The 17,862-nt window shown below is 43.7% G+C and overlaps 2 protein-coding genes across 2 annotated transcripts in view; one reads left to right on the top strand and one right to left on the bottom strand.

The window, feature by feature from the left end:
* Positions 1 to 318: 318 nt before the first annotated feature.
* LOC147458373 (uncharacterized) lies at positions 319 to 1,179 on the top strand. Its single transcript, XM_086513026.1, has one exon. The coding sequence runs from the start codon at positions 910 to 912 to the stop codon at positions 1,177 to 1,179; it is 270 nt and encodes an 89-aa protein (XP_086369152.1). The 5' UTR covers positions 319 to 909.
* The window catches only part of LOC147458372 (Sugar isomerase (SIS) family protein), a 59,985-nt gene continuing 43,158 nt past the window's right edge, over positions 1,036 to 17,862 (bottom strand). The window contains exons 16-23 of the mRNA XM_086513025.1: positions 3,426 to 3,554; positions 3,287 to 3,350; positions 3,132 to 3,205; positions 2,937 to 2,990; positions 2,776 to 2,844; positions 1,545 to 1,634; positions 1,352 to 1,459; positions 1,036 to 1,269 (exon numbers count right to left, since the gene is read on the bottom strand). Of these exons, the coding sequence (XP_086369151.1) occupies positions 1,204 to 1,269; positions 1,352 to 1,459; positions 1,545 to 1,634; positions 2,776 to 2,844; positions 2,937 to 2,990; positions 3,132 to 3,205; positions 3,287 to 3,350; positions 3,426 to 3,554 (654 nt within the window). The 3' untranslated portion in view covers positions 1,036 to 1,203. The remainder of the gene's footprint in view (positions 1,270 to 1,351; positions 1,460 to 1,544; positions 1,635 to 2,775; positions 2,845 to 2,936; positions 2,991 to 3,131; positions 3,206 to 3,286; positions 3,351 to 3,425; positions 3,555 to 17,862) is intronic.

Raw genomic sequence — 17,862 nt, 5'->3', positions numbered from 1 at the left:
AGATATAAAAAATTCCTCTCAAGATCATAAGGAAATAATCTTAAGTTGCTATTTGATAGTGAGCTGTAGAAGCAAGGGAAAACCTATGTCCTAGGTTTCAGTTCATCAGAATTAGTCTTGACGATATAACTGCATCAGAATGGCCGATGTTGCTAAGTCACAAGACATACATCTGAGACTAATTTCAAGAACAGAAAGGCGAGCTAGACCCCAAACAACCAAGCCTGTAACCTGAAACTCAAGGTTGACAACAAAAGATACCATACAAAAGTAGATGTTGACCATAGCCACCTTGCTCAACGCAGAAATAAAGATTGCTTATTTGAAGAGTGTAGCTTCGAGTAAGGGCTATTGATAAACACGCAACCAGAAAATCTTGGTCTTCACATGACCCTTCAATCAAAGCACCATTACCCAACAAGTTTTGAGATACAGTTCAATGATAGTGTTGAGGTCTAAGGCTTCTTATACATGCAATATAAGCTCATTATTCATATATGCTTCAGTACTGCAATACAATGTTCCTCTCAAGCCAATGCTATTTGGCATTATTGTGGCAAGGACCCACTGGAAAGACCAGTCTAACATGCTTGACATGCTCAGAGGTATGATCTGTAGGATGACAAATATAAAGGAACCTCTCTTCATATAATGATTAACCATGCAGGATCCCTTTCCCATTACTACATGACCACCACCTACATAAAAATGACATCAGCCAAATTTGATGGTCAGATTACCCCTAAAAGGTTACATGGGCACCATGACCATCAAAATGCCAGAGGCCACACGTCATGCACGTGGGGATGGGCATGTGCCTGCATACACGCAAAAAGGCAAGACTGTTCAGAGACTTGACCTTCAAAAGAACAACAAAAGCTTTGTGTCCCACAATCCCAGCGGTAACAAATGGCAGACAATCCCCCTCCCTCCAAGGGCAGTGCACTTATCGAAGCTCATCTTCCCATGAAGGGGCTCAACTGCATTACTGGCTTCTATGAAGAGCATAAACTTGAAGAAACAAAGACAGCTGGATTACAAAAAGAGCCATCAATGGAGGCTTTTATTGCTGTTCCATTTGGCCATACAGCAGAAAATGCAGCTCTTCCCTGGGCCCCGTCAATATTCAATACACAGCCTTCATGCAGTGTAGGAGTACAATTGTTTCTAATCTCTTAGAAAAAGAGATACAAAAATCATATTTCATTTTGAAGGAAAAATTGCTGGGGGGAAAGAATCATGTTGTGATGAATAGACATCAGATTTGACCTGCACACAGATTTCCCATAAAAAATGCAGTTGCCATCAACATGAATTGGCACAATGTAAACAGCTAAAAAAACCCACTTACCTTCAAATAATGGTCAAGCAGAGTTGAAGTGCTGTAGTTAAACCCACTGACTGACTTGCCTTCCTTTCTTGTTGCGTTGATCTGTTTACGCACATGAGATGCTAACGTCTGCAACAAGGTTATCAAGGAAATGTTTAGCCTAGAAGAAAACTATTGTTGGAAGAGTAATCCTCTCAGCAATGAAGTGTTCTACCTTCCCCAGTTCCACGCCCCATTGATCAAATGAATTTATTCCCCATATAAAACCCTGAACAGCAATCCGGTGCTCATAGATAGACAGCAGCTGCAAACACACCCAAGATATGTGAGAGGCAGTCACAATCTAGAGAGCAACCGACCATAACAAGAGACAACATGCACCACTTTCATAATTACCTGTACTTTAAAGAAAGACCTTGAGACCAAAATGAAGTCTTCTCTTTTGCACATTCAGAAGACAGTTAACAAGAACAATTCCAAGCTGAAGGCATAGTACAGTGTACCCCTGCTCTGCATTTGTGGGGATGTTTCTTTTCTTCAGCACTAATTCAAAAAGCTGTATGACGATCTTTGCTAACATGAAACTCTGGATCTCTGGATCAAGAAGGCCCAAATATCCCTGCTCTCGAGGCATAATAACACCACGCCAGTGAACTCTAGGTTCAAGGCGTTTAAGGTCTAAAGATGCCCAGTTAAACTACCACCAACACACTCTTACGATGAAACAGGAATCTTTACACCTGTCAGACATTACGTGACCTCCCCGGTCTCGGCAATCCTCAATGGTCAGGTAATTATCAACGGTCTGAGCCAGCTTCCTTTCAGATATCCCAGTTGTTAAGTGCTTTTAGAGTGATGGCCCATAGAAACTCTGGAGGGGCGTGAACTGCTCCATTATAAACTTAATCCATGTGAAGAGTAGGTTAATCGATTGGTGGCAGCTCAACATGAGCATCTTAGGAACATGTATCCTTGTCTCCACCTATCTTGCGAATGCGAAGAGACAACCCCATTGTCTCTTTTCATCACCGAGCCTCAACACAAAGGAAGCAAACCTTCTTGGCAACAAGGCCAGAGTGGGATTTTACCACCAGGTTTATGAACGACAAATAAAAAGTGCTTCCATCGAGCTCTAATGAAAACAAATTGCATACTATAAAGAATGCCAGCCCACTTATGCAATCTGTCAAGCTGCTTGTACAGAATTTTATAACTAAATATGTCCATCACAATGACATCAAAGCTATGCTGCTTACATGGAAGGAGTCCAAACTTCCACACTCAGGCATTCTCAAATGTTCGAAGGTTAAATATAAAAAACCCTTTGAGATTGGAAAATTGACTGTTAAATACAGACAAGATACAGGACAATATATCCTGCCAGAATGAGCAAAACAAGCACCACCTGTCATTAACTCAACAAGCAAGAAAAGGGTAGACAATACCTGGCCAAGAGTGTATGGCGTCAGCTTGGGAAGCAAGATGCTCAGAGAGGGGCGGTTGCCTGAGAAAGTCTGTTAAAAAATTAGCCAAATGGCAAACAAGGAATAAGCACTAGTTCCAAACTAGTTTTATGATTTTCGTTGGCGTTGTATATGTAGCATACCTTGTGTGGCACCAAATGCTCAGAAACACCCTCCGCCTGCAGCTCTTCAGGTGTCTGCAATCAATGCATAACTCTAAGAAGGCATGACATTTTGCGCTAACCCCAGCTAGCAACCCCATTGTGCGGTCTGCCTGATTGTTAAGGACAACACACTTCAAGACTGCTTTCTTATGTGTTGTCAAAAAACCAATTTACCTTTCCGTAGGCCAGAGCATCTGCTTGTGCAAAAAAATTGCACATGAGCTCATCATGGTTGCTCACAGTTTCTCCTACACATACACGAGGCCATTTTTTTCAACGCCACTTTCAAAAGTTCCGAAGGCCTAAATCCTAGGTATAAAACGACTCACCTTTAAGATACACCGGCTGTTGACTCTCAATTATTCCAATGAAATCACAGGGAATGACACGGCCCTACCATATATACAAGATCTGTTCAATATGCCACACACCACTGTAAGCATAACTATTCTTTAACAATTGACACACCTGGTGAATTAATTGGTAAAAGCTGTGCTGTCCATTTGTTCCAGGTTCCCCAAAATCAATTTCACCAGCCTCAAAAGACAGAGGAACACCTTCAATTGAGACACCCTTTCCATTGCTTTCCATACTAAGCTGCAAATTTTTTTTAAAGATATGATTGAAGATAGTTCCGACAATTTATTTTCATTTCTGCAATAAATGATACAAGCGGCAAGCATGTTGAGCTGCTTAGACAGTTTACACTCAGAACCAAAAAAATCATCAGCAAGGTGATAACATAGTGAATGCAGACTAATGAGCAAACAATGTCGTGCTAGCTGAGGATCTGCATGAGTTCTCCGCACATCAATCGCCCAGAACTGCCTTCTGCCCGTCTGCCAACCTTTCCCTTTAAGCTTCACTCAAATTTCCAAGCTGACTCTACTGACAGACTTACCCCAATTTGATTCTGCCTCTGGCTGCCAAAAGAGCAATTCTTGTGGCCTGCTTTGACACCCTGACTAGCTGCTTTGTAAGCTGTAGAGGGGGCACCTTGGGGGTGGACCGTGGCTAGCAGCACTACAGATCAGCCCAGAAAAGTTGATGAGAAAAGATCTATAATGCCGGTTCTGGGACCGTCTTGGATAGAGGAGGGCATTACTCCAAAAAAACCATATTCTTGCCTTGATTTTTAAAGTCAAGCTAATGATACAACTGGGATGTGCGCCAAAAAGTAAGGTATTTACTGGGATTTATCAGGATTTGTACCAAAATGTAAGGGGATTTATAACTAGAATGCCCATAGTTTAACCTTGAAAATTAAGGGCCATGAAATTACAAGAAGGATTTGTCATTTTCAACCGAGAAATGTACACTACAAACCAGGTTATGTGAGCACTGGAGGACTCCACTCTCTTTACAATACATCAACAAGATTGTGAATAGAAGTCTTGTCTTTTGAGCAGTCATAGAATACTGCAACTGACGGTATTCTGGCTAGGTTAGGGACTTCCCTGAGAAGAATGGCTGCAGCATTCTGTCTCAAAAGAATTCACCAGGATGGTGATTTTAGTACATTAGAGACATTTGTATAGAGGTCAGCACAACATGGATGTGACGACTAGAAAGATAGATCCAATGCGGGTCTAAATAGCAGTGCGGACCAAGATGAGAAAGAGAAAATAGAATGTCCATTGTAACCACTATGGGCACCACGTGCCAAATAAAAGAACAACTGACGTCCCCTTCGGCATTCCTTTATATTGATCTTCACAAAGTACAACTGCCTGGAGGAGCACTCTTCCAAAATCTGCAACTTCACAAATTGAGAGAAGCTCCCCCAAAGCTTTACTTTATAGGCCTTGGGCCTTGCTTTTCAACTTAACAGACTCTTCTTTTAAAAGCTCAAAGCCTTAAAAGTTATCTACTTTTCCTGATAAAAAATAACCACCCAAAAGTGCCATGTCATCTGCCCGGAAAATCTGGCAATCAAGAAACTTCCTACTCCAAGGATGTTCATTGAAGAACTTAATGATGTCGTCAAAAACCGAATCAATTAACTTCTAGACGCGAAGAAGCCATCGAAGAAGCGCAACAAGGGGACTGACTACCCCGGTTAGTTGGGCCGTCAATCTTCTTTTGCAACTGCACTCAAACAGACGAAGCATGTAAGTTTCAAAGGACTACCGAGTTCTTTGTCACGTGACACATCCCAACCCTATGTGTCCGTGGACAAGCTACACCACAGCAAGGTTCAGTCAGTTCAGTCAAGTCTAGATTAGCAGTGATCTGGCACTTCTGTGAGTCTATTCGTAGACCGTGCATGCCCAGTCACTTAGCATAGATGCATATCCTCCGGTTGCACACAACATGATCATCGGAATTCCCATCAAAATCCATTAGCATCAGTTAGGGGAATTTTAGCCTATTTTCCTATTTATTGGTATTTTCAATTATTATTTTTAAGTGACTTTCCAACAAAAGTAGGTAGGGCAATTTTGCTAAGTTAATATATAAGCAAACCCAAGTTAGCACTTTCTGGCAGAAGAGGCAGCAGGAGCTTCCCGCTCAACAGGCAACTTCTCAGCAGTACCCCCCCCTCAGCAGTAGACCCTCGCCATCCACTCCTTCCCTTTGGTGTTTCCTCCAAGCAAGCCATCGCCGACAAGTCCTCTTGCCTGGCGTTCCAACCTCAACAGATACATCCCAGCCAGCGTTTTTCAGCCCTTGACAAAAATGCCAACATCATTGCAGATTCAGCGTTTTTTCAGCCCTGTCAAAAACGCCAGCTCAGCAGTAGCAAAAACGCAGAATTCAGTAGTTGGATTCTCGCAGTTTTCAGCCTATGGACAGCAGTAGATCAGCCCCAAGATGGTTGCAGATGTTCCCCCATTTTCAGCCATAAAAACGCAGCCAAAATAGTCATTTTCAGCCACCGAAACAGTCCCGAATTTCAGCGATTAGAAGATCTCAGATTTCAGCCATCAAGTCGTCGTCGTCATCACCATCGTCGTCATCGGCATAGTCCCATTGCATCAGTCCATTGCATACGCATTGTACACCTTTGTGCAATCAAAGTAGACCACTCTCGCCGATGAGAGTGGGGCCTTCGGAGGAGGGTTTTACAACCTCTCGGGTGTCGTATCTCTTCTCTCTCCTTCTCTTAGTCTCATTCACTTGCACGTACAATATCCACTCACTTTGTTCGTGATCATAGCATTCTCCCTGAAGACGGAAAGCTCTCTCTTTCCCTAAAGAACTAAAAGGAACCTTGAGCAATAAAGATCACTAATCTTGAGAAAATACAACATTCATTCCGCTGCACCTAACATTCTTCTTCTTCTTCTTGCAATTCTTCTGGCTCTTCCTCTTCCAACTCGAGTGAGGAGGACATAAAGGGCAAGAAGTGAAGCAAGAATCAAACTTTTGGAAAGAACAAGAAAAAGGCCACGAAGATCACATTCCAACCAGTTTCTGACAGATCTACTAAGGAGTCATCCTCTGACAGTTCGAGCTCCGCCCAGGATCACATGTTTTATGCAAAGAAGAAACACTTTTACAGAGCCAACCAATATGATTTTCTCGAAGACGAGCAAAAAGACCCAAGGAATTTGAAGAGGGTGGACTGTCACAAGACGGGCACCACGTGCCAATAGAAAAGAACAGACTGAGCAAACTTTTAACACTTCACTAACAACTGAACTCAAAGAGAGAGACGACACGCAACACGGAGTGGCGGAATTCCACCCCAGAGAGTATTGGCCCCAAACCTTGGCGCCCCTTTCGGTATTTCTTTATATTGCATCAACACAGTACAAGCCGGTACTCCAGACTCTGCACCTTCTCTAGAAAGCATGCCAGAGAATGAGTCCTAACCTCATATTTAAAGGCCCTTGGCCTAAAAAGCAATTACAGTGAAAAGCATTCAAAACTCAAAAGCTCCTGGTCCAAAAAGCAATGCCAAAAGCTACCAGATTTTCGTAAATCGCGTTGGTGTCCGTATAGCAAGCCACGTGTCAGCCCGCCACGTCAGCAAATCAGGGTTAGGATTTCAGATTATAGGGTTAGGGTTTTCGGACAAAATTAGGGTTTTTGATTGTAGGGTTAAGATTTCAGCAGCATTAGGGTTTCGGACAGAATTAGGGTTTCAACACGTCAGCAGTTTGTTACATGGACAGTCAGTGAAATTTGAATCCTTGTTTGGATTCTGGGATGCTCCCAAGGCTTTGCGCCCAAAGGTATTGGCCTCAAAATCTGGCGCCCCTTTCGGTATTTATTTTTAAACTAATATACCTTCATAAGTTCAGAATAGTCTGAACTCACGAATTATAAGAGGGAATAAAGCACTCATAAAACTATAAAAGCAAGGGACACACGAAAAGAAAAGAAAAACAAAAACAAACAAACTAACTAACTAAATCACTTTGATTGCTTCGAAACAAAACTAGATAAAACAAAACATTATTAACTTAAAAATGTTTTCAAAAAAGGTATGTGTAAAATAAGTTGACGCAACTTACTTGGCTTAAAACAAGTACTCAACTTTAAGCAAAAAAAAAAGAAAAAAAAAAAGGATAAGACATCTTAAAAACTTAATCCTCGAAATCAAACTTCACACAACAACCTATAACGGAACACATTCTTAAGTCCTCAGGTAAGCTAAATATGAAATCGAAAAATGAATACTACTACAAACCTACGAAGAGCAAAGAACCAAACTTGACAATATGTGATCTCAACTTCACTGCTTGTCCAAACAGGAAGAATAAGATTATCACCTTTATCATGCATAGCTTGGACAACAGCTATGACATCCCTACTCACGTCGTCAGTGCCCAAGAGTAGGTGCAGGTTTATATAGAGGTCATTCATGCTTTGAACGTACTCTACAAAACCAATGAGCCGAGTTTCTATCACCCTCCGGAGGTGATGGGCATACTCAGCCATGATAAAGGCTAGCAATTGTCAAGCTATAGTGAAAATACTAGAAACGCTAAAGATCAAAACAACAACATAAGGTGTTATTAAGTCAAACAATAAGTCGGCTTTTTAGCTCCCCACTTCTATTGAATTTACTACTGATTATCTTGAACATTCCAAAGGAAGAAACACTAAAAATAAACTTACTACGATGCAAAAATGAACGAACTTTTTTCATGATTCTTTTGAACGAGTATCCTTTTTCAACTAGTAAAGAAATAAGATGACAAGATTGAACAACAAAAGTAGATTTACTAGAACCAAGACGAGAAAATCTAAATAGTTGAGAGCAAATGACACCGTACTTAGCTAAAAGAGAAATGTTCGAAGAAATGTGAGGCATGCGGATGATTTTTATTTTTAAACTAATCCTTGAGCAAAGTACAACACCCCCGTTGGACCTCTGCTCTCAGACTGTACGTCCAGATGCTCTGCAGAGTGAGGCCCCACGGGTCTTATTTATTCTTACAGGGTTGCCCCAAAAGCATTCAATTCAAAAAGCAATAAACTCAAAAGCTACAGTCTCCAAAAAAACTGTCCAAAAAGCAATCAGCACAATTGACAAAAATCCGTATAGTCTGCCATGTGGCATCAACGCAATATGCGGAGGTCCATACAACTGCCACGTCAGCATCCCAGCGCCATTCATCAAATTCTGTACTGATGTCCACGTCATCCGCTGGTCCATCCGTGCAAGCAGTATTGCCACGTCATCATTCAATTTAAAAAGCAATAAACTCAAAAGCATCTAGTCTCCAAAAACTGTCTAAAAAGCAGCCAGCGCAATTGACAGAAATCCATGGAGTCTACCATGTGGCATCAACGCAAAACGCGGAGGTCCATACAACTGCCACGTCAACATCCCAGCGCCCTTCATGTAATTCCGTACTGATGTTCACGTCATTTGTTGGTCCATCCGTCCAAGCAGTATTGCCATGTGATCATTTTGTGATAGGAGCCCGTTCGATGGGGCCCAGGGAACCTAAAGGCATTAATACTAAAGCAAGACCAACACACACACACAAGCTCTTTTGTGTGGCAACAATGTACGGACCTTCTGCGTTTTGCATTGACATGCCACGTGACATTGTACAACACTTCCCGATTTATGCTGACAACTAGTGACGTGGGAACAGAACGGATTTCCGCGTTTTCTGGGTTGGGAGCTTTTGAGACCATATGTTTTTGAGTTTGAAGCTTTTCTTAGGCCAAGGGCCTTTAAATATGTACCATGGGCTCATTCTCTGGCACGTGCAAAGGATGGAGTATTGGTGTTGTAATGAGTTCAAGCAATATAAAGAAATACAAAAAGGGGCGCCAAGGTTTGGGGCCAATGCTCTCTTGGGGTGGAACTCCGCCACTCCACTCCTCGTCTTGTGTGTCGTGCATCTCTTTCAGTTCGGTTGTTATTTGATGTGCTTAAAGTTGTTCGGTCTGTTCCTTTCCGTTGGCACGTGGTGCCCATCCCTGCGACAGTGGTATCAGAGCTTCAGGCATGTGCTTTTCTAAAAGCATACCAGTCCTACCAAAGAGGAGACAAAGCAAGATGGCGCTTCCAAGTTTCACAGAGAAATTTATCAAAGAATTTCATGTCCCCACCCCAGATTTATTAGTCACTCCCACCCTTACTTCATAACACATCGGACGCGCTCCCGTCTTCATGGTTGTCTTACAAGGCATAAGCCATAGAGATCACTTGCAAAGAAGGATCAAGGAATTATTTTTTTCAAGCCACTGTTTTTCAAGCAGTGGGGAGGAGGAGGAGGGGGGGGGACCGCCCTAGGCGCACTGTGTGGCTCTCTAGGGAATCCACACCCAAGCGGCTAGACTAGTTTGTCGAATAGGAGGGCCTCTGACTTAAATATGTGATTACTTATTTCATTTTGGGCGGCCACTTTAAAAACGGCCACCTAAATGTAGAAGGGTTAAAAAATTAAACCCATAGTGGCTATAGAGAAGTCTGCCTTCGCGTAACCGACTGATGGCGTTGAAGCCGCCTTGGAACTGCCTCACTGCCCTACCGGTGAGCCACCGCGCCGCCCTCACGAGTCACCGCTTGTGCACGCCGCCTCTTCACGCCCTAAACCGCTTGTGTGCGCCTTCTGCTGCGACCACACATTATTTGTGCAACGCTCTGACTGCTCGCACGTGCCCTGCTACGCCTGCTGCAGCGTGCACAGCCTGACAACTCTTCACCGCACGGTTTGTTGCCTAATTGCACAGTCCCACAACCCAGCACCCTGGACCGCCCTATGTGCAACGTGGCTGCCTCGCAGAACTCTGCTACTAGCCCAAGACAATTTGCATAACAAAGAAAAGAATTAAAAAAATATCTCCTCTCTGTTGAACAGTCCATGCAAGGCAAACTCCCAAAAATAACAAACACCTCTCATTGAATGTACATACGGGGAATGGCTATGACATAAAGGTGGCCGGTTCTTAAAGGCATCCCCATGTGCAAACAGATACGGAGAGGAAAAGACGTAGAAAACACCTTAGCATCCTAGTGACTGCCTACAGCAATCCAATCCGCGAAGAAAAAACTCACAAGGTCCCCACCACCGGCTAGCATGTGCCCCCCTTGTTCTCTTCTCTCGCTAGTAGCGTCCCAACCACCCTATGCGAGAGTTGGGAGAACATGTTAGGCTAGGCCATCACGGCCCCGTGAGCTCTGGTGGTTTCATGTCGCCATGTCGTGCATACAAGCAGGAAGGGGCTCTAATACCAATGTTAGTCCCTCGCCGGATCCATCTTGCACACATGACATGATGCAAGTCTAACTCACACCTAGACACACGTAGTGAGCGGACATCAGACTCACCTACTAGCCATAGAGCCAATACAGACTCACCCCTGAGCCTGGGAGCAAAACGGGCTAGCCTCTGCCACAAGGATTGGTGTCCCATACCACCAAGCCCACTCCAGTGCGGGTGTGCAGGTAGAGCTGCCAAGGGCCTAGAGTCCCAAGTGTGGTGATCACACCAGTGCAGGTAGAGCTGTCACAAATTGGTAATGTGACATGGTGACACACACACACACACACACACTCTGTAAAACTGTTTTGAAGTGGTTATTTGGTGCTACCGCGGTCGTCGATTCTTGACTTGGAGTGTCCAAGTCTATTAGTGGTATCAGAGCATCTGGACGCAGAGTCTGAGAGTGAGACCCAACCACTCTTGTACTTTGAACTCAGATTAATACAAAAAGAAATACCGAAAGGGGCGCTAGTCTCTGGGGCCAATATCTCTAGGCACGGAACTCCGCCGGGCCAGTGTAAATCTCTTGTAAACTGTGAACTGTTTTGAAGTGGTTATTTGGTGTTGTCGCAGTCAATTCTTGACTTGGGAGTGTCCAAGTCTGTTACACACACTCTCTCTTGCAGGCTCAAGAAAGGGGCAGTGACGTGGCAGAATCCCCGGATTTTACGTTGAGTGCTGACGTGTCATGCTGTACGGAATTCTGCGTTTTGCGGCGCATTTCACGGCGGGTTTTGCGACAGCTGTATAGAATTGCTGACGTGGCAAAAGCGTCCCAAATTTGCAGCTTTTGGCTACGCAAGTTCTACGCAATGCTTGAGAGAGAGAGAGAGAGAGAGAGAGAGAGAGAGAGAGAGAGAGAGAGAGAGAGAGAGAGAGAGAGCTTTTGAATATTTGGTTTATTTTTAAAGCTTTTAAAGTATGGCAACTGTACAAAATTGCTGACATGGCAAAAGCATACGGAATTTGCAACTTTTGGCTACGCAAGTTCTACGCAATGCTTGAGAGAGAGAGAGAGAGCTTTTGAATATTTGCTTTATTTTTAAAGCTTTTAAGTATGGCAGCTTTTGGGGCTCTGCTTTTAGCATCCCTTGAAACCCTTTATTAAGTGTGGGTAGGGCTCCCACTCTTCAGAGCATCTGGACGTAGAGTTTGAGAGTGAGACCCTCCCACTCCCTTGTACTTTTGAGCACAGATTTAATACAAAAAGAAATACCGAAAGGGGCGCGCTAGTCTTTGGGGCCAATATCTCTAGGCACAGAACTCCATCGGGCCGTGTCGAATCAATTGTGAACTGTGAACTGTTTTGAAGTGAATCTCTGCTGTGTTGTGGTAGAATCTTGACTTGGAGTGTCCAAGTTTGTTACAGTGGTATCGGAGCGCAGAAAGATTCTTCTTCTACGGAGGATCCGATCCTTTTTACAAAGCACACAGCTTTTGGGAAAGAATCTTCGGGTCCCGACCCCGGATTGGGAAAGCATCGGGCGCGCTCCCGTCTTCATCGCTCTGTCTTACAGGGCATAAAGCCATTAAAAATCCCAGATTACACATGGGTTCTGGTGAAGAATACGACAGAGATGACACCTCTCACTGGGAAGGCAAAGCAAAGTTGAAGTTCCGGCACGGGAATTGAAGGAAAGAAAGAAGATTTGGGCAAAAAAAAAAATCGGACAAGTTTACCAGAAAAGGAGTACAAACGTCAACTGCAAATTGGTGAAGAATTAACCAATTGATGAAATTTACTTGAAATGGCGGGTGGCCATTGCTTCTCCTCTCAGGTAGGGAGTAAAGCCAAAAAGACAGACGAGTGCAGAAAAGCAGAACCTGTACTCGCAGAAAGACATGGACAAGTAAGCAAAAAGCAAATCTTCGAGAAGAGCAAGAAAAAGGCAAAGAAGCTTAGATTTTGCCCAGTTTTTGACAGTTCTACAGAGGAGTCATCCTCATACAGCTCGGACTCCGACAATCACAAATTTTATGCAAAGAAGCAGCATTTCTAAAAGCCAACCAGTATGACTTCCTCGAAGATGAAAGCAAGAAAGTTGAAGAATTTAAAGAAGGTGGACAGTCGATTTGAATCCTTTTTTGGGTTCCAAAATACTCGACATGGTGGTCCACTCTTCTACTGAGAAAGGAAGCTCCAGTTAAATGGTTGAAATTCAAACGGATTTTTATTTCTTCTTGGCTGACTAGGGAGTACGAACGAGATATACGAACCGCTTGGAATTATCTTCAGATGACAAGGGAGATTCTTTGGACACTGATTGCGAGAGATTTTGGAGCTCTTTTCTACCAGCTTCTTCATTTAAGAAGGTCTTGTTTAAAGAACAGATTGAGCGGTTTTATTGCGGACTTCCTACAGAGATCTGAGAATATTGCTTGGAACAAAAGTCGAATTCTATTCTCGAATTCTATTCAAGAATTGATGTGTCATGCGAAACGGGGTTTTGCCATACACTTGGGCAATCTGACATACCCCACTGATGAGATCTTGACTCGGAGAACTCAACAGACTTCTAATAACGAAAGTAGAAAGAGAAAGAGTTCCCAGAACAAAGAAAAGAAAGATACACGTTCCCGATAGACTCTTAGAGAAAGGGTTATCTATCTCAAAGAGGGAAAGTGTTTTGGATGCGGGGAATTTGGACACATCTCCGCGAAGTGCCCTAAAAAGGCACAGCAAGAACAGATTGAAGATAGGCCAGAGAGTTCTAGAGCAGTAGAGAAATGTGGCAGAGAAGGCAGATGAAAACAACACTGGTACCACATTGCGTGGGGCCCGAACCAAATGAACAAAAGTACAAATTTGCCGCACCTAGGGCAAAGTGAAAGAACAGGAAGCCCTCATTTTCTTTGATGGAGGAGCCAAGGACAACTTCTTTTCACTTGAATTGGCGGCTCGATTTGGAATTACGCCCGACAGGCGGAGATAGTTCTAGCAACACCCGGACAGAATGATGCCATTACACCGATCATTGGCAAACTTCGTTTGCAATGTCAAGGGTGTTTAGGGCACGAGGACCTCTACGTAATGCCCTTGGGAGGTTGTGACGTCCTCCTCAAAATCCCTTGGTACCAAAAGAACAATGCCGTGGTTAACTATCGGGTTGAGAAAGCGACTTTGACAAATGAAGGACACTGAGATTGTACTTGATAAAATTCAGCTTCTTTCCTTGATTTTATGGAGAGAACTGAATGATGATTGAAGGTCAGATATATATTGACCTTCATAAAGAACGCCACGATGTTCTCCACTCATGCCGATTGCTTTTCAAAGGGCCTGCCAGGCAAGTTGCCACCAGCTCGTCCTGAGGATCATACCATTGATCTGATTCCTAGAAGCACACCACCGAACCAACCACCTTACCGTGTGAGCCAAGCCCAGAATGAAGAGATTATGAACCAAGTGAAAGACCTCTTGGAAAAGGGTCTTATCCAGCCGAGTACTTCACCTTACTGCTCTCCGGTGTTGTTCGTTTTGAAGAAAGACGGATCTTGGAGAATGTGCATTGACTATAGAGCTCTCAACAAAATCACCATCAAGAACATATTTCCGATTCCCAGGATCAATGATATTCTAGACCGACTATAGGGATGCACTTGTTTCAGTAGGATCGATTTGAAGAGCAGATATCATCATATCCGAGTCGCGAAGGGAGATGTCTATAAGACAGCTTTTCGGACGACTTTTGGTTTATTTGAGTTTTTGGTGATGCCTTTTGGTCTAACCAATGCTCCAGCGACATTTAACCGGATGATGGACATGATTTTTCGAGAGTACAGACTATTTGTTGGCACTTTCTTTGACGACATCATTGGTTTCTCCAAGGATGAGGCAGAACATAGAGAACATCTGCTACAGATCTTTCAGGCATTACGAGATCACAAGTTGGTGATTAATGCAAAGAAAAATGAATTTTTCTCTACCCGAGATACACTTTTTGGGACACATTGTCTTAGCAGCAGGAGTGCAGATGGACCCGGCCAAGACAGAGCCTATCCGTGATTGGCCCGATTTAAAGAATGTCCATGAAGTTAGAAGCTCCTTGGGCTTATGTTCTTACTACCGGTGGTTCATTAGAAGTTGCTTCCCCTTTGCATATCTTGACACAGAAAGAAGTCCCTTTCTCGTGGGGACCCACAGAGGTGACTGCCTTTCAGACATTGAAAGAGAAATTGACTACAAAACCCGTTTTGACTTTGCCGGATTTGCAGAAGTCATTTGAAGTATATTGTGACGCTTGTGGTCGTAGTCTAGGTGCGGTCTCGATGCAAGAAGACCATGTCATTGCCTACGAGAGCCGATTGTTCTCAAGGTAGGAATTGAGAGCACAGATATATGAGAAAGAGCTTTTGGCGGTTATCAATACTATTACTCAGTGGCGACATTACCTACTTGGAGCCGATTTTATGGTCTTTACATATCACCAGAGTTTGCGCTACTTCTTATCACAGAAACAGCTACCAAAAAAGCAGATGCGGTGGGAGAACATCTTGTCACAGTTTCACTTCTAGATTGTCCACGTTCAGGGACAAAAGAACTTGGTGGCAGATGCTTTGTCTCGGAAGCCGTTGGTTCTGGCTATTTCCGCGATACATCATAGGAGCTTCAAGGATATGGTCGATCGGTATGCCACAAATACAGATTTTGTAGATATTTTCACTCGGATACAGAATGGGAAGGTGTAACAAACTTGGACACTCCAAGTCAAGAATTGACCGCGACAACACCAAATAACCACTTCAAAACAGTTCACAGTTCACAATTGATTTACATTGGTCCCGTGCCTAGAGATATTGGCCCCAAAGACTGGCGCCCCTTTCGGTATTTCTTTTTGTATTAATCTGAGTTCAAAGTACAAGAGTGGTTGGGTCTCACTCTCAGACTCTGCGTCCAGATGCTCTGCAGAGTGGGAGTCCAAATCACTTATTTACTTGTTTACAAGGGATGCCAAAAGCAGAGCCCCAAAAGCTTAAAATCAAAAGCTTAAAAATAAAGCAAAGGCTCTTTCTCTCACAAGCTCTCTTGAGCCAATCAAAATAAAGCAACAACTTCTTCTCTCTCCGGCTGCCTTGCGTGGGAAAAAGCATCGCCAAAAACAACGCTCAGCCTCCGAGAAATGCACCGCGATTTGCAAAATCTGTCGTACGGTGCCACGTCATCATGCCTGCGCATTTTTTTGGTTGTTTGTTTTTCCCTACTGCCTTTTAGGGTTAGGACAGAATTAGGGTTAGGGTTTCTGTAGATTAGGGTTAGGGTTTCAATAGTTGGGTAGCCACGTCATCACTTTGTGACATACCCCCCTCTTGAAAGCATTGTAATCGCCCTCGATTACGCCTGCAAAACAGACAGAAGCCGTAAACTGCCTTAGCAGACACTGACTGTTAGTACCTACGCACTAGGAACACACATCTAGCACATGTACCAATCGACAGTCACATCACACGACATCACAGGACATCACATGACATCCAACATTCATTCGGATCTTAGACCATGATTTATCGACAATGTAGCTAGCAATGGCATCTAGATCCAATCGATCCGCTGCCTTTTTCTGTCGTTCTTGAGATTTCTGCAAAGCCTCGCGGACCTTGGCAAAAGCCGTGTCTAAGTCGCGCGTATACTCATTGGCTTCAAAAATCTTACCTTTTTTCGTGCTTAGGAAGGGTGGAACCTTCGCAGCACCTTCAACAATCTCAAATGGCGCCTTCCCTGTCGAAGAGTGTATCGTGTTATTGTAGGCAAATTCCACCAAAGGTAGATACTTTTCCCATTGAGTAATCTGATCCGAGATATAAGACTTCAATAAATCTAAAACCACTGAATTGGTAGATTGACTGTTTGTCTGCAGGTGGAACGATGATGAGAACTGCAACAGCATGCCAATGTTCTCCCAAATATTTACACTGGCCAGGCAGAGTTCCGTGCCTAGAGATATTGGCCCCAAAGACTGGCGCCCCTTTCGGTATTTCTTTTTGTATTAATCTGAGTTCAAAGTACAAGAGTGGTTGGGTCTCACTCTCAAACTCTGCGTCCAGATGCTCTGCAGAGTGGGAGCCCAAACCACTTATTTATTTGTTTACAAGGGATGCCAAAAGCAGAGCCCCAAAAGCCTAAAAATAAAGCAAAGGCTCTTTCTCTCACAAGCTCTCTTGAGTCAATCAAAATAAAGCAAAAGCTTCTTCTCTCTCTGGCTACCCTGCGTGGGAAAAAGCATCGCCAAAAACAACGCTCAACCTCCGTGAAATGCGCCGCAATTTGCGAAATCTGCCGTATGGTGCCACATCATCATGCCTGTGCATTTTTCCGACTGTTTTTTTTTCCTTGCTACCTTTTAGGGTTAGGCAAGAGTTAGGGTTAGGGTTAGGACAGAATTAGGGTTAGGGTTAGGGTTCGGGTTAGGGTTTTTGCAGATTAGGATTAGGGTTTCGACAGTCGGGTAGCCACGTCATCACTTTGTGACATGAGGTAGTAGCGGGATATTCCATTCGGGATGGCTACTTGATGAAGAAAACGATGTTGTGCATTACACAGCCGTTGAGGGAAAAGGTTTTAACCGAATGCTACTGTCCACCATTTACGGGTCGCCGCGGCATTGCTACCACCTTGAAAGGTGTGGAGAGATACTTCTTTTGGCCGAGACACAAGAAGGACGTGGACGATTTTGTACGCAGTTCCTTAGTATGCCAGAAGGTCACGTTTGACGGGCATAAAGCACAGGGATTGTTACAGCCTTTACCCATACCCACCAGCCCCTGGGAAAGTATTGCAATGGATTTCATTTTGATCTCCCGAGAACACAAAGTGGGTACGATGGTATCTGGACTGTTATTGACAGATTTAGCAAGCAAGCTCATTTCATTCTAGTGAAGAAAACAGTCAAGCCGGATCACTTAGCGAGACTGTTTGTGGCCCCGATCTTCAGATTACATGGCATGCCTGAGACAATTGTCTCCAACAGATACCCCTTCACGAGTTTGTTTTGGACGGCTACTTGGAAGAACATTGGCAAGCGGTTGCAGTTCTTGTCATCTTTCCACCCGCAGACAGATGGGCAATCTGAGATTGCAAATTCAGTCGTACTGGATTTGTAAAAGTCATCTTCGTTGGATCAGAAGACTACATGAGAAAAGGTTTTTACCTTTGGTGGAATATGCCTACAATAACACGATCAACTCTTTGAAGGGAAAGGTGCCATCTGAGATTATTGAATTTGCTACGA

This window comes from Adiantum capillus-veneris, chromosome 5 (assembly GCF_014529385.1).
Source record: "Adiantum capillus-veneris isolate H3 chromosome 5, ASM1452938v2, whole genome shotgun sequence".
NCBI classification, from domain to species: Eukaryota; Viridiplantae; Streptophyta; class Polypodiopsida; order Polypodiales; family Pteridaceae; genus Adiantum; species Adiantum capillus-veneris.
This window is presented reverse-complemented; position numbering and strand designations above follow the sequence as displayed.